The sequence below is a fragment of the Pongo pygmaeus genome, chromosome 5, assembly GCF_028885625.2.
Source record: "Pongo pygmaeus isolate AG05252 chromosome 5, NHGRI_mPonPyg2-v2.0_pri, whole genome shotgun sequence".
NCBI classification, from domain to species: Eukaryota; Metazoa; Chordata; class Mammalia; order Primates; family Hominidae; genus Pongo; species Pongo pygmaeus.
In genome coordinates, this window is record NC_072378.2 from 35,786,959 (window position 1) to 35,800,165 (window position 13,207).

The window sequence follows — 13,207 nt, forward strand, 5'->3', positions numbered from 1 at the left end:
TACTCTCTGGGTGAGAGGGCTAGTGTTTACACTGAATCCAAACATTTGGATAATGACATGGTGCCTCCTCAGCAGTGACTGTGTCTTGTTGTTTATCATAATAATGTTATTGATTAGCGGTACTGAACATGTAGATATGCGTAGTAGTGGAATGCCGAGGTTAAGAGCTCAGCTCCAGGAGTTGCATGGTTCTAGGTTATAATTCTTGCTCTGTCACTGTATTAGTCAGGGTTCTCCAGAGAAGGAGAACCTGTGTGTGTGTGTGTGTGTGTGTGTGTGTGTGTGTGTGTGTGTGTGTTGAAAGAAAGAGATGTGTTTCAACGAATTGGTTCACACAGTTGTTGGGGTGGCAAGTCCAAATTTTGAAAGGCAGGCAGGCTGGAGAGTCGGGGAAGTTGATGTTGCAGCTCAAGTCCGAAGGCAGCCTGGAGGCAGAATTTCCTCTTCCACAGTGGGGCCACGGTAGGCACTCAGTCTTTTTTCTTAAGGCCTTCAGTTGTTGGATGAGGGCCACTCACATTATGGAGGGTAATCTGCTTTACTCAAAGTCTTCTGATTTAAATGTTAATTGCATCTAAAAAATACCTTCTTAGTGGCCGGGCACAGTGGCTCACGCCTGTAATCCCAGCACTTTGGGAGGCCGAGGTGGGTGGATCACCTGAGGTCAGGAATTCGAGACCAGCCTGGCCAACATGGTGAAACCCCATCTCTACTAAAAATACCAAAAAAAAACTAGCTGGGCGCCTTGTAATCCCAGCTACTCGGGGGGCTGAGGCAGGAGAATCGCTTGAACCCGGGAGGCAGAAGTTGCAGTAAGCTGAGATTGCGCCATTGCACTCCAGCCTGGGGAACAAAAGCGAGACTTCATCTCAAAAAAAAAAAAAAAACACCTTCTTAGCACATTGTTTGGTCAAACAACTGGGCACCATGGCCTAATCAAGTTGTTACGTAAGACCAACATAGCCGCTGCCAGCAAGTTACTTACACTTCTGCGCCTTGGAGCCTCGGCTTCTTTGCCTGTAAAGTGGGGGTAAGAAGACCATCTTGAAAGGTTGTTTTGACATTTTACGTGAGATGAAATGGGTGTCCAATGGAGTGCCTTTAGCAGGACACCTGCTTGCCCCCACCTCTACCCGGGACATCATGATGCGGGGGAAGTGGTGGAACCTTCAGAACCTGGCCCCTAGTATGGGAAGAATTCTGCCATCACCTTTCTTTCAGCAGAGAGGGAAGCAGTCCCCTTCCGTGACAGTCACATGCGTGAGTGATGGCTCCTTCCAAAATCCTGCACTTCTTACTGCCCCTTACCTGGCGTTACTCCACTCTATCTCATGTTCTAGTTTTCTTATCTCTTTCTCTTTTTTTTCTATTTTATTTTTTTCCTGTAGGCACAAGTGAGTTACAGTAAGTTAAGTTACACCTTACCGTTCCTTGTTTTTCTTGTTTATTTATTTGTTTATTTATTTACTTGAGACAAGGTCTTGTTCTGTCACCACAGGCTGGAGTACAGTGGTGCAATCACAGCTCACCACAACCTGGACCTCCCAGGCTCAAGTCATCTTCCCACATTCAGGCAATCCTCCCGCCTCAGCCTCCCAAGTAGCTGGGACTACAGGCATGTGCCACCACACCCAGCTAGTTTTTTTAATTTTTTATAGAGACAGGGTCTCACTATGTTGCCCAGGCTGGTCTCAAACTCCTGGGCTCAAGTGATCCTCCCGCCTCAGCCTCCCAAAGTGTTGGGATCACAGGTGTGAGCCACTGCACCTGGCCTTTTGTTTTTTTTAAGTAGAGACAGTCTTGCTTTATCACCCAGGCTGGTGTACGATGGCACAATCACAGCTCTCCTAGGCTCAAGGATTTTTCTGCCTCAGCCTCCTCAGTAGCTGGCACTATAGGCAGGTGCCACGACACCCAACTATTTTTTTTTTTTACTTTTTATAGAGACAGGGTCTCACTATGTTGCTCCTGGCCTCAGGTAATCCTCCTGCCTTGGCCTCCCAAAGTACTGGGATTACTGGCATGAGCCACCACACTCAGCCGAGTGCAATGGCGCGATCTCAGCTCACTGCAACCTCCGCTCTCCTGCCCCCAGGTTCAAGTGATTCTTCTTCCTTAGCCTCCCGAGTAGCTGGGACTACAGGCACGTGCCACCGCGCCCAGCTAATTTTTGTATTTTTAGTAGAGATGGGGTTTCACCATGTTGGTCAGGATGGTTTCAATCTCTTGACCTCGTGATCCACCTGTGTCGGCCTCCCAAAGTGCTGGGATTACAGGTGTGAGCCACCACACCCAGCCTTGCTGTTCTTTCTTACCTCTTTCTTACCTCAGCTATTTGAGGGCAGAGTCTAGGTCCCGCCCTGCATATAGAAGGTGCTTATCATGTGTCTTTTGAGTGAACACAGAGGGTGACATTGCCACGTGCAACGCCAACAGAAACCAAATGACTAGACACCTGCTGACCTTCCATGGCCACAGGGAGGATAAGAAAGGCACCTCCAGGAGGTGTGAATAATCTGAGGGTATTGGCCACTGTGGACAAGACTCGGTGGTGGAAGTGAGCTCCGAGATCCAAAGGGAACGTGAGTAGAGACATGCAGAGTCTCGCAGAGGAAGCAGACGTGCAGGCCACAAAAACAAAATTACAAGAAATGCCACAACACGAGCATAAGCTCACGGACTGCACAGATTCAAGGAGGAAATGCCAGAAACCCTCCCTGCCCCAGCATCTGCACAGGCGTCCACAAAGTGTTTCTGTCATGTTATCTCTTTTTCTTCCAACATCCGGTGCTGTGAGTTTTATTGTCCCTGTTATAATGCCTCCAGGAGTGGCAGGTCCTGCCCAGCCCCATCAGCCAGTTGGTGCTGCGGTCAGGACACCCAGGCAGCCTGAGGACTGCCAGTTGTGCAGAGAGCTATCGTGTGCCTGCTGCGTGCCCAGCACCTCACACAGCTCTCAGTGTCGGACCACACTGGTGCCCTGGTGGACAAAGTTCCTGCCCTTGTGGCCCTTTTGTCTAGTGGGTGGCTTCCAACAATGAACACACACAGGATATGTCAGGCGGTGACAAAGGCTACTGAGAAGACCAAAGCGGCTTCACCCTCCCAGAGCACAGCTTTTCCCTCCCAGGCCTGAGAGATGTAGGGAGCCCACTGTCCCAGTTTGGGTCAAGAGGAACAGTTACACACCTTGGAATGACTGAAGTTGGGAGCTAAGGTGCCAGGACAAGACAGGCCATTTTAGGAACCAGAGACTTGTGTCACCCCTAAACCTCACCAGCCAGGAGGGGAGCAACCCACTGGGTCCCCTCTGCCACAGTTGGGTGCTTCTTGTGCTCCCGCTCCTGTGGCCAGGATAGGGGAAGCAGGCTTTCCTGCTGCCACTCCTAGGACCCAAGGGGAAGCTGGGGGAGTGGGGAGACCGTGTGGGAAGGATGGAGTGCACTTTGATTGGTAGCAGGTGGATAGCTACTCCCATGTGGGGAAATCAAGGTTGCTTGGCCTGTGTAGTAGAGAGGTATTACCACAGGCCTGGAAAACATTAGCCTGGGTTTATCTCTGTGGCTTCGGTCCCCCTGACATCCCCTTCTACTCAAAATGGCTGATTCTCTGGTTTGGAGGTTTGGCACCTGCTTTTGGGGAGGTTGCTCAGTCATTAGAAAAGAGTGCAGAGGTTGGACGGTCATCATGGCAGAGGCAGGACAGCTGGTATGTGGGGCCATGAAACCAGCTCTGGGCTACGAGTCAGGAAGCTAAGACTCAGTTCAGGTCCCCTTTCCAAGACGAAGAGATCATTTCCGAGTGTCCAAAGGGCACTGGGAAGAGACTTCTAGCAGTTCTCATGAAATCATCTGACAGCAGATATATCCTGAAGTCATAGCCTTAGCAAACTGCCTTTGTCACCAACACACTCAACACCCCGTGGTTCAAACATCTATACGTCTGATAGAAAAACTTGGAGAAATTCAGTGTGTTGCTTAATCAATATGACTGATACCTAAGCTGTTCTACTCAAGCAAGAAGTTTCATGGGAATGAACTTGAGCTTCTTGAGAGATTGTTTACAGCATCCCTGGAGTCTATGCAAGAATAGAACTTCCTGTGGGGGATGGTGGGGAGGCTAGCTCTACAGAGGTCTACAGTCCTGCAGTTTCTGCAAAACACGTTGCACACATCTCCACGTGGGCCACACGGTGGCAACCTCTGAACCAGGAGAGCTGCTTCCTAAGGGCTAAAACTCTCTGTCTGCTTTCTCCCTCTTACTTTCCTCCCAAAACACAGCCATCCTCCTCCCCACTGCTGCCCCATGGTGAGTTCAGCCCAGGAAGCCTCTGACCCAGCCCTGATGGTAATAGCTGCTGTGTACTGGACATCTTCTGTATGTTAGGCTCTGGGAGAAATGCTGTGGAGACTTTTTGCCCATCCTCCCAGAGAAGCTGTCAGTACCCCCTGTTCTAGGTGAAGAAACTGGTCCTCAGAAAGGTTGACTCCCTGAGGCCACACAGCTGTTAAGTGGCTGAGCTGAGGGCTGTGGGGCTGTTCCCACGCCCTGGCTTCCAGGCCTGGCAGTGTGTGGAGCTGCCCCTCCATCTTGTGTCCGCAGACCTCTCCCAGAGCTCCTCGCCACCCTCACTGCTGGACCAACTGCAGATGGGCTGTGACGGGGCCTCATGCGGCAGCCTCAACATGGAGTGCCGGGTGTGCGGGGACAAGGCATCGGGCTTCCACTACGGTGTTCATGCATGTGAGGGGTGCAAGGTACGGACTGGGGGAAGCAGTGGCTGGCCACTGAGGCTGTGGTCACATGGTGAATTGACCCTCCACAAAGCTTTCCCTGCCTTGGGGTGGGGCCCTGACTGTACCTACTGCAGAATTCCTGCCCAGGAGGCAGCCAGACCCTTGCGCTCCAGACTTCAGCTCTGGGTACTGCAGGAGAAGAGGGGGTTCCCTTGTCAAGCCTACCCTGCTGGGCACCTGTGTTGACCCAGCTCTGTGGGTGATTGTGTCCCCCTGGGGACCAGGCAGCTAGGACAGAATGAGGGTCTTGGGCTGAGCCATCGTCTTACCTGAGGTCTGGGTTTCTTGTTTCTCAAGGCTCAAAGCGGGCTCTGAGAAAAAAGGACAGACATTTGTTTTTCCAGTGATATTTGTGGGTCCTTCCTAACTTCACACCCATCAAAATCTCACAGATTATTTTATTGAACCACCACCTCACAAATACACAGAACCAGATACATTTATGAAGAAATCAAGTTAGCCGTGAGACAATTTTATGTTACCAAACTAACAAAGAAGCTTTTTTTTTTTTTTTTTTTTTGAGATGGAATCTCGATCTGTCGCCCAGGCTGGAGTGCAGTGGCGTGATCTCAGTTAACTGCAACCTCCACCTCCCGGATTCAGGAGATTCTCCTGCCTGAGCCTCCAGAGTAGCTGGGATTACAGGTACATGCCACCATGCCTGGCTAATTTTTGTATTTTTAGTAGAGATGGGGTTTCACCACGTTGGCCAGGCTGGTCTCAAACTTCTGACCTCAGGTGATCCACCTGCCTCGGCCTCCCAAAGTGCTGGGATTACAGGTGTGAGCCGCTGTGCCTGGCCCAATTTTTGTAGTTTTAATAGGGACAGGGTTTCACCATGTTGGCCAGGCTGGTCTTGAACTCCTGACCTCAGGTGATCCACCCACCTCGGCCTCCTAAAGTGCTGGGATTACAGGCGTGAGCCGCTGTGTCCAGCCCCAACAAAGAAGCTTTAGGACTTCTTGAGGCATTTAAAATAGTTGTGTTATTTTTGTTTTGTTTTGTTTTGTTTTGAGATGGAGTTTCACTCTTGTCCAGGCTGGAGTGTAATGGCGTGATCTCGGCTCACTGCAACCTCCACCTCCCGGGTTCAAGGGATTCCCCTGCCTCAGCCTCCTAAGTAGCTGGGATTACAGGGGTGTGCCACCACACCCGGCTAATTTTTCTGTATTTTTAGTAGAGACAGGATTTCACCATGTTGGCCAGGCTGGTCTCAAACTCCTGACCTCAGGTGATCCGCCCACCTCGGCCTCTCAAAGTGCTGGGATTACAGGCGTGAGCCACTGTGCCTGAACTAAAATAGTTTTAATTAAATTTTAGAATTACTTTCCTTCTCCATCTCCCCTCCAAAAAAATTTCTTCTCATTACTTCCAAATTTCAGGAGTGTTTACACCTTATGCATAATCGGGCCCTTTGGCACAACCTCCCTCCCACCTCCTGGTGGCCTTTCCTCACCTGTTCTTGGTGCTTCAGGGCTTCTTCCGTCGTACGATCCGCATGAAGCTGGAGTACGAGAAGTGTGAGCGCAGCTGCAAGATTCAGAAGAAGAACCGGAACAAGTGCCAGTACTGCCGCTTCCAGAAGTGCCTGGCACTGGGCATGTCACACAACGGTGAGAGCTGACCAGGGCAACACACGGGCTGCTGGCTCCACACAGCCTGAAACCAAGGTCCAGGGAGCCCTTGGGGCAGCCTAGAGGGGGCACCTGTAGAGCAGTGCCTGGCGCACAGTAAGCACCATGGCTGTTGGCTGTTGGCTTTGCTGATCTGGACCTTGGATCTTAGAGCCTAAGACCTGCCACTTCCTCAGACTGCCAGCATCTACTATGGGTCCCAGGCCTGGGGTAGTCTCTACCTCCCTGTACCTGAGGTTTACCCATTCTGGCCCAGAAGGGAACTGAGAATTGACACCAGCTTGAACAATTTAGGGAACACCAGTCCCAGAAACTCAAGCCTGTCTCAGATGACCTGACACAGCATGAAAGCTACTGCCAAGGCCAGGTGGCCCTTCTTGGTTATAGAAGGCAGGCAGTAACCAGTAAGTAACCACATTTGTCAACTGCCAGGAGCCAGGCAGAAGTTTCTTGGAGGTCAGCCGCTCCCAGGAGACAGAGCCTTCTCTGCCCTGTGCTCCAGGCCTCCTGCAGAGCCTTGTCTTCGGACCCCTAGGGTAGGATATTGCAAAGCCCACCTGTCCCCTCAGTACCTCTCTGAGTAAGACCCCTAGAGGACAGGGGAGAGCCTCTTGTGGTCTCTACAGGCAGGTTAGCTGCTTGGCCAGCTTTTACCCAGGGATGCCCTAACTGCCTTGCATCTTAGAGGATAGCAGGACCTGAGCCCTCCATTTGCGGCTCTCCTGGGTAATGGGGTCTGGCAGGTCTGGGTTTGACTCCTTTCTTAGGAAATCTCAGAACTGACTGAATCCCTCTCCTTACGCTAACTCCAGGAGAAGTCGAATTCGTATCCTACTCAATTACTAATGACAACAATTTTTGAGTGCTTACTATGTGAGGATTCTTATTTAATTGATCTAATAACTCAGTAAGTTTTAAAAAGTATTAGCCTTATTTTTCTGATTAAAAAAGAAAAGTGACCAGGTGCAGTGGCTCATACCTGTAATCCCATCACTTTGGGAGGCCAAGGTAGGAGGATCGCTTGAGTCCAGGAGTTTAAGACCAGCCTGAGCAACATAGTGAGACCTCATCTCTACAAAAAAAAAAAAAAAAAAAAAAAAATTAGCCAGGCTTGGTGGCGTGCACCTGTAGTCCCAGCTAGTCAGAAGGTTGAGGCGGGAGGATCACTTTAGCCCAGGAGGTCAAGGCTGCAGTGAGCCGTGATTGTGCCACTGTACTCCAGCCTGGATGAGAGTGAGACCTTGTCTCAAAACAAAAAAAGAAAAAGGCTGGGCATGGTGGCACACGCTTGTAATCCTAGCACTTTGGGAGGCCAAGATGAGTGGATCACCTGAGGTCAGCAGTTCGAGACCAGCCTGGCCAAGATGGTGAAACCCTGTCTCTACTAAAAAAAAAAAATACAAAAATTAGCTGGGCATGGTGGTGGGCGCCTATAATCCCAGCTACTCAGGAGGCTGAGGCAGAGAATTGCTTGAACCCGGGAGGCAGAGGTTGCAGTGAGCCGAGATTGCGCCACTGCACTCCAGCCTGGGAGACAGAGCAAGACTCTGTCTCAAAAAAAAGAAAAGAAAAATAAAAGTGAAGGAGTCTGCCCCAAGTCACACAGCTAGTAAACTGCTGAGCTGGAACTCAAGCCCAGGCCTTTGTCACCAAAGTCTGTCTTACCCCAGCCAGAGTAGCTCAGTCACTCAGTAAGTTAGAGCCCTTGTGTGCTGGGCACTGTGAACAAAACAGACAAAATCACTGCTCTTGCAAAGATACACCAAAAAAAAAAAAAAATCACGTCTTGTGGAGCTTGCAATCTGGAGGGGCCACCCCATCATTCCTACCTTGCTGACTCTAGAGCTTCTGGGGGCCTTAGGCTCCAAAAGGATTTGGCCCATGCACCTGTAAAGGGATGGGGATGTCAGAGGTGCTGGGGCCTGCCTGGGCTCCTTGCTGACTGCCCCCTTCCCTATGCAGCTATCCGTTTCGGCCGGATGCCGGAGGCTGAGAAGAGGAAGCTGGTGGCAGGGCTGACGGCAAACGAGGGGAGCCAGTACAACCCACAGGTGGCCGACCTGAAGGCCTTCTCCAAGCACATCTACAATGCCTACCTGAAAAACTTCAACATGACCAAAAAGAAGGCCCGCAGCATCCTCACCGGCAAAGCCAGCCACACGGCGGTGAGTGTTGCTGCTCCTTGGCCTGGTAGCGTCCTGGGCTCTGGGTCCCGCTGCTGCCTGCCTGACTCCTGGGAGAGCCAGGCCTTCTCCCTCCCTCAACTTCATGGTGCAGGCAAGGGATATGGGGAGCACAGGGTGGGGGTCTCCCAAGGCCTGATCTCTAACGGGGCCTGGTTTTCAGCCCTTTGTGATCCACGACATCGAGACATTGTGGCAGGCGGAGAAGGGGCTGGTGTGGAAGCAGTTGGTGAACGGCCTGCCTCCCTACAAGGAGATCAGCGTGCATGTCTTCTACCGCTGCCAGTGCACCACAGTGGAGACCGTGCGGGAGCTCACTGAGTTCGCCAAGAGCATCCCCAGCTTCAGCAGCCTCTTCCTTAACGACCAGGTTACCCTTCTCAAGTATGGCGTGCACGAGGCCATCTTCGCCATGCTGGCCTCCATCGTCAACAAGGACGGGCTGCTGGTAGCCAACGGCAGCGGCTTTGTCACCCGTGAGTTCCTGCGCAGCCTCCGCAAACCCTTCGGTGATATCATTGAGCCTAAGTTTGAATTTGCTGTCAAGTTCAACGCCTTGGAACTTGATGACAGTGACCTGGCCCTATTCATTGCGGCCATCATTCTGTGTGGAGGTGAGTGAGAGTGGGGCAGGTGGGCTGGCCTGGCACACCCAGTCATCCTGGGGGTTGGCCCTCACTGCAGGGCACTGTGCCTGAGCTCTGACAGTGTGGGGAAGTGTCCCTGTGATCTTGGCAGTGGAACGTGCAAGGCACTGACTGAGTATGCAGGATCAGCTCCATCTCATTATGTATGTAGATGGAGGTGGAGACAGGAAAAAGACTAAGCCAGGCGTGGTGGCTCATACCTGTAATCCCAGCACTTTGGCAGGCCGAGGCGGGTGGATCACTTGAGGTCAGGAGTTCGAAACCAGCCTGGCCAACATGGGGAAACCCTGTCTCTACTAAAAATACAAAAAATTAGCCAGATGTGGTGGCGGGCGCCTGTAATCCCAGCTACTTGGGAGGCTGAGCCAGGAGAATCGCTTGAACCTGAGAGGTGGAGGTTGCAGTGAGCCAAAATCCCACCACTGCACTTCAGCCTGGGTGACAGAGTGAGACCCTGTCTCAAAAAAAAGGAAAAGGACTAACAGGCAGTATGCTGTCATGTTAATGTGGGGTGGAAAAATTGTCTGCATTTTTTCTGCATTTTTAAAATTCCAACACAATAAATACGATAATAACTATGCTAACTAACAGTGGCCTAGAGCTTACTTCATGCCAGGCACTGTTCTTTTCATCGATGGTGACTCACTTAATCCTCACAACAACCCTGTGCAGGAAGAATGTTTTGTGTCTCCATTTTACACATCAGAGAGGCTGAGTGACCTGCCTATAGCCTCACAGGCAGACACAGGATTTGAATTAAGCATTGAGTCTCTTAACCACAATACTACGTTGCCTAATCGGGGGGGAGGGGGGGCAAATTGGCAAAAAACAAAAGAAGTGGATTAAGACCAGGGGTAGGGAGATTAGAACACCCAGTGGAGCATTGCTGACGGGACAGGGCTTGGTCTGTCACGGCCAAGGAGGCCTGCTGTTCCCTGGGCCAAGTCACCTCTTGGGGTGGAGGTAGGGGAGCTCCACTGCCTTTCTGAGCTCCCTGGCGTGCCCTGTGTCCCCACAGACCGGCCAGGCCTCATGAACGTTCCACAGGTGGAGGCTATCCAGGACACCATCCTGCGTGCCCTCGAATTCCACCTGCAGGCCAACCACCCTGATGCCCAGTACCTCTTCCCCAAGCTGCTGCAGAAGATGGCTGACCTGCGGCAACTGGTCACCGAGCACGCCCAGTTGATGCAGCGGATCAAGAAGACCGAAACTGAGACCTCGCTGCACCCTCTGCTCCAGGAGATCTACAAAGACATGTACTAAGGGTGGCACCCAGGCCTCCCTGTAGGCTCCAATGGGGCCAGCACTGGAGGGGCCCACCCACATGACTTTTCCATTGACCAGCCCTTGAGCACCCGGCCCGGAGCAGCAGAGTCCCAGGATGGCCCTCAGACACATGACACCCATGGCCTCTGGCTCCCTGTGCCCTCTCTCCCACTTCCTCCAGCCAGCTGTCTTCCTGTCTTTGTTGTCTCCCTCTTTCTCAGTTCCTCTTTCTTTTCTAATTCCTGTTGCTCTGTTTCTTCCTTTCTGTAGTTTTCTCTCTTCCCTTCTCCCTTGCCCTCCCTTTCTCTCTCCACCCCCACGTCTGTCCTCCTTTCTTATTCTGTGAGATGTTTTGTATTATTTCACCAGCAGCATAGAACAGGACCTCTGCTTTTGCACACCCTTTCCCCAGGAGCAGAAGAGAGTGGGGCCTGCCCTCTGCCCCGTCATTGCACCTGCAGACTTAGGGTCCTCACTTCTGTCTCCTGTCTTCAGAGCAAAAGACTTGAGCCATCCAAAGAAACACTAAGTTCTCTGGGCCTGGGTTCCAGAGAAGGCTAAGCATGGCCTGGACTGACTGCAGCCCCCTGTAGTCATGGGGTCCCTGCTGCAAAGGACAGTGGGCAGGAGGCCCCAGGCTGAGAGCCAGATGCCTCCGCAAGACTGTCATTGCCCCTCCGATGCTGAGGCCACCCACTGACCCAACTGATCCTGTTCCAGCAGCACACCTCAGCCCCACTGACACCCAGCGTCCTTCCATCTTCACACTGGTTTGCCAGGCCAATGTTGCTGATGGCCCCCTGCACTGGCCGCTGGACGGCACTCTCCCAGCTTGGAAGTAGGCAGGGTTCCCTCCAGGTGGGCCCCCACCTCATTGAAGAGGAGCAAGTCTCAAGAGGAGGAGGGGGGATTGGTGGTTGGAGGAAGCAGCACACCCAATTCTGCCCCTAGGACTCGGGGTCTGAGTCCTGGGGTCAGGCCAGGGAGAGCTCGGGGCAGGCCTTCCGCCAGCACTCCCACTGCCCCACTGCCCAGTAGCGGCCGCCCACATTGTGTCAGCATCCAGGGCCAGGGCCTGGCCTCACATCCCACTGCTCCTTTCTCTAGCTGGCTCCACGGGAGCTCAGGTCCCACTCTCCCTGAAGCTGCCCCTCCAGCACACACACACAAGCACTGAAATCACTTTACCTGCAGGCTCCATGCACCTCCCTTCCCTCCCTGAGGCAGGTGAGAACCCAGAGAGAGGGGCCTGCAGGTGGGCAGGCAGGGCTGGGCCAGGTCTCCGGGGAGGCAGGGGTCCTGCAGGTCCTGGTGGGTCAGCCCAGCACCTGCTCCCAGTGGGAGCTTCCCGGGATAAACTGAGCCTGTTCATTCTGATGTGCATTTGTCCCAATAGCTCTACCGCCCTCCCCTTCCCCTTTACTCAGCCCAGCTGGCCACCTAGAAGTCTCCCTGCACAGCCTCTAGTGTCCGGGGACCTTGTGGGACCAGTCCCACACTGCTGGTCCCTGCCCTCCCCTGCTCCCAGATTGAGGTGCGCTCACCTCAGAGCAGGGCCAAAGCACAGCTGGGCATGCCATGTCTGAGCGGGGCAGAGCCCTCCAGGCCTGCAGGGACAAGGGGCTGGCTGGAGTCTCAGAGCACAGAGGTAGGAGAACTGGGGTTCGAGCCCAGGCTTCCTGGGTCTTGCCTGGTCCTCCCTCCCAAGGGGCCATTCTGTGTGTGACTCTGGGTGGAAATGCCCAGCCCCTGCCCCTACTGGCGCTGCAGCCTCCCTTCCATGCCCCAGGATCACTCTCTGCTGGCAGGATTCTTCCTGCTCCCCACCCACCCAGCTGATGGGGGTTGGGGTGCTTCCTTTCAGGCCAAGGCTATGAAGGGACAGCTGCTGGGAACCACCTCCCTCCCCGGCCACATGCCGCATCCCTGCCCCCACCCGGGTCTGGTGCTGAGGATACAGTTCTTCTCAGTGTCTGAACAATCTCCAAAATTGAAATGTATATTTTTGCTAGGAGCCCCAGCTTCCTGTGTTTTTAATATAAATAGTGTACACAGACTGACGAAACTTTAAATAAATGGGAATTAAATATTTAAGAGCTGACTGGAAGCTGACTCAGTTACTTGCATGTTTTTCCTGGGGCTGACAGGGCTCCACACCTCCTCCACATCCAGTACTGGAGGGCAAAGGAGGCTTTGGGCGCCAAAACCCTCCCCTGCCTCCACCTCGCTTTGCTCACCACTTGTCAGTCAGGTGGACGACTGTGCCATTTCCACCCTGCAGAGAGAATTCGGGGTGTGAGGGGACAAAGGATGTGTGGTGCCCTGGCCTCACCTGGTGGAGCACTTGGGGTCTGGGGAAGGGGAAGGCCCCTGGAGGAGGCAGACGCAGGACTCAATAGATCAAAGCCAGTTTTTCATCACCACAAGAGATCACGGCTTTCCTCTCCTTTGCTGCCACCCAGTTCTCTCCTGTCTTTCCTGAGGTGCCATCTCCCCAGGGGTCCAGTCGAGCCCAGCCCCCAGCAGCCATGGGTTTGTTTGCAGTGTGAGGCCAGGTCAGGGTATGTAACAGAGTATGTGTTTAGTCAGGAAAAAACTACAGCTAAATATTTCCAAATGGGGAATGTACTGCAGGGAGTTGTACAAAAGTATTGGAAGTATTGAAAGATCAATAGGGG

At 52.8% G+C, this 13,207-nt stretch overlaps 1 protein-coding gene across 14 annotated transcripts in view; it reads left to right on the forward strand.

The window, feature by feature from the left end:
* The window catches only part of PPARD (peroxisome proliferator activated receptor delta), an 82,943-nt gene extending 70,320 nt beyond the window's left edge, over positions 1-12,623 (forward strand). For 12 of the 14 annotated variants that reach the window (XM_054490652.2, XM_054490656.2, XM_054490655.2 and 9 more), the window contains 5 exons: positions 4,603-4,757; positions 6,271-6,409; positions 8,393-8,595; positions 8,777-9,227; positions 10,279-12,623. In XM_054490652.2, coding sequence (XP_054346627.1) covers positions 4,603-4,757; positions 6,271-6,409; positions 8,393-8,595; positions 8,777-9,227; positions 10,279-10,526 — 1,196 coding nt within the window. In that variant the 3' untranslated portion in view covers positions 10,527-12,623. Of the gene's footprint in view, positions 1-4,602; positions 4,758-5,324; positions 5,442-6,178; positions 6,410-8,392; positions 8,596-8,776; positions 9,236-10,278 lie in introns of those variants that run through there. The other 2 variants (XM_063666157.1, XM_063666156.1) reach the window with 2 other exon arrangements.
* Positions 12,624-13,207: the final 584 nt, after the last annotated feature.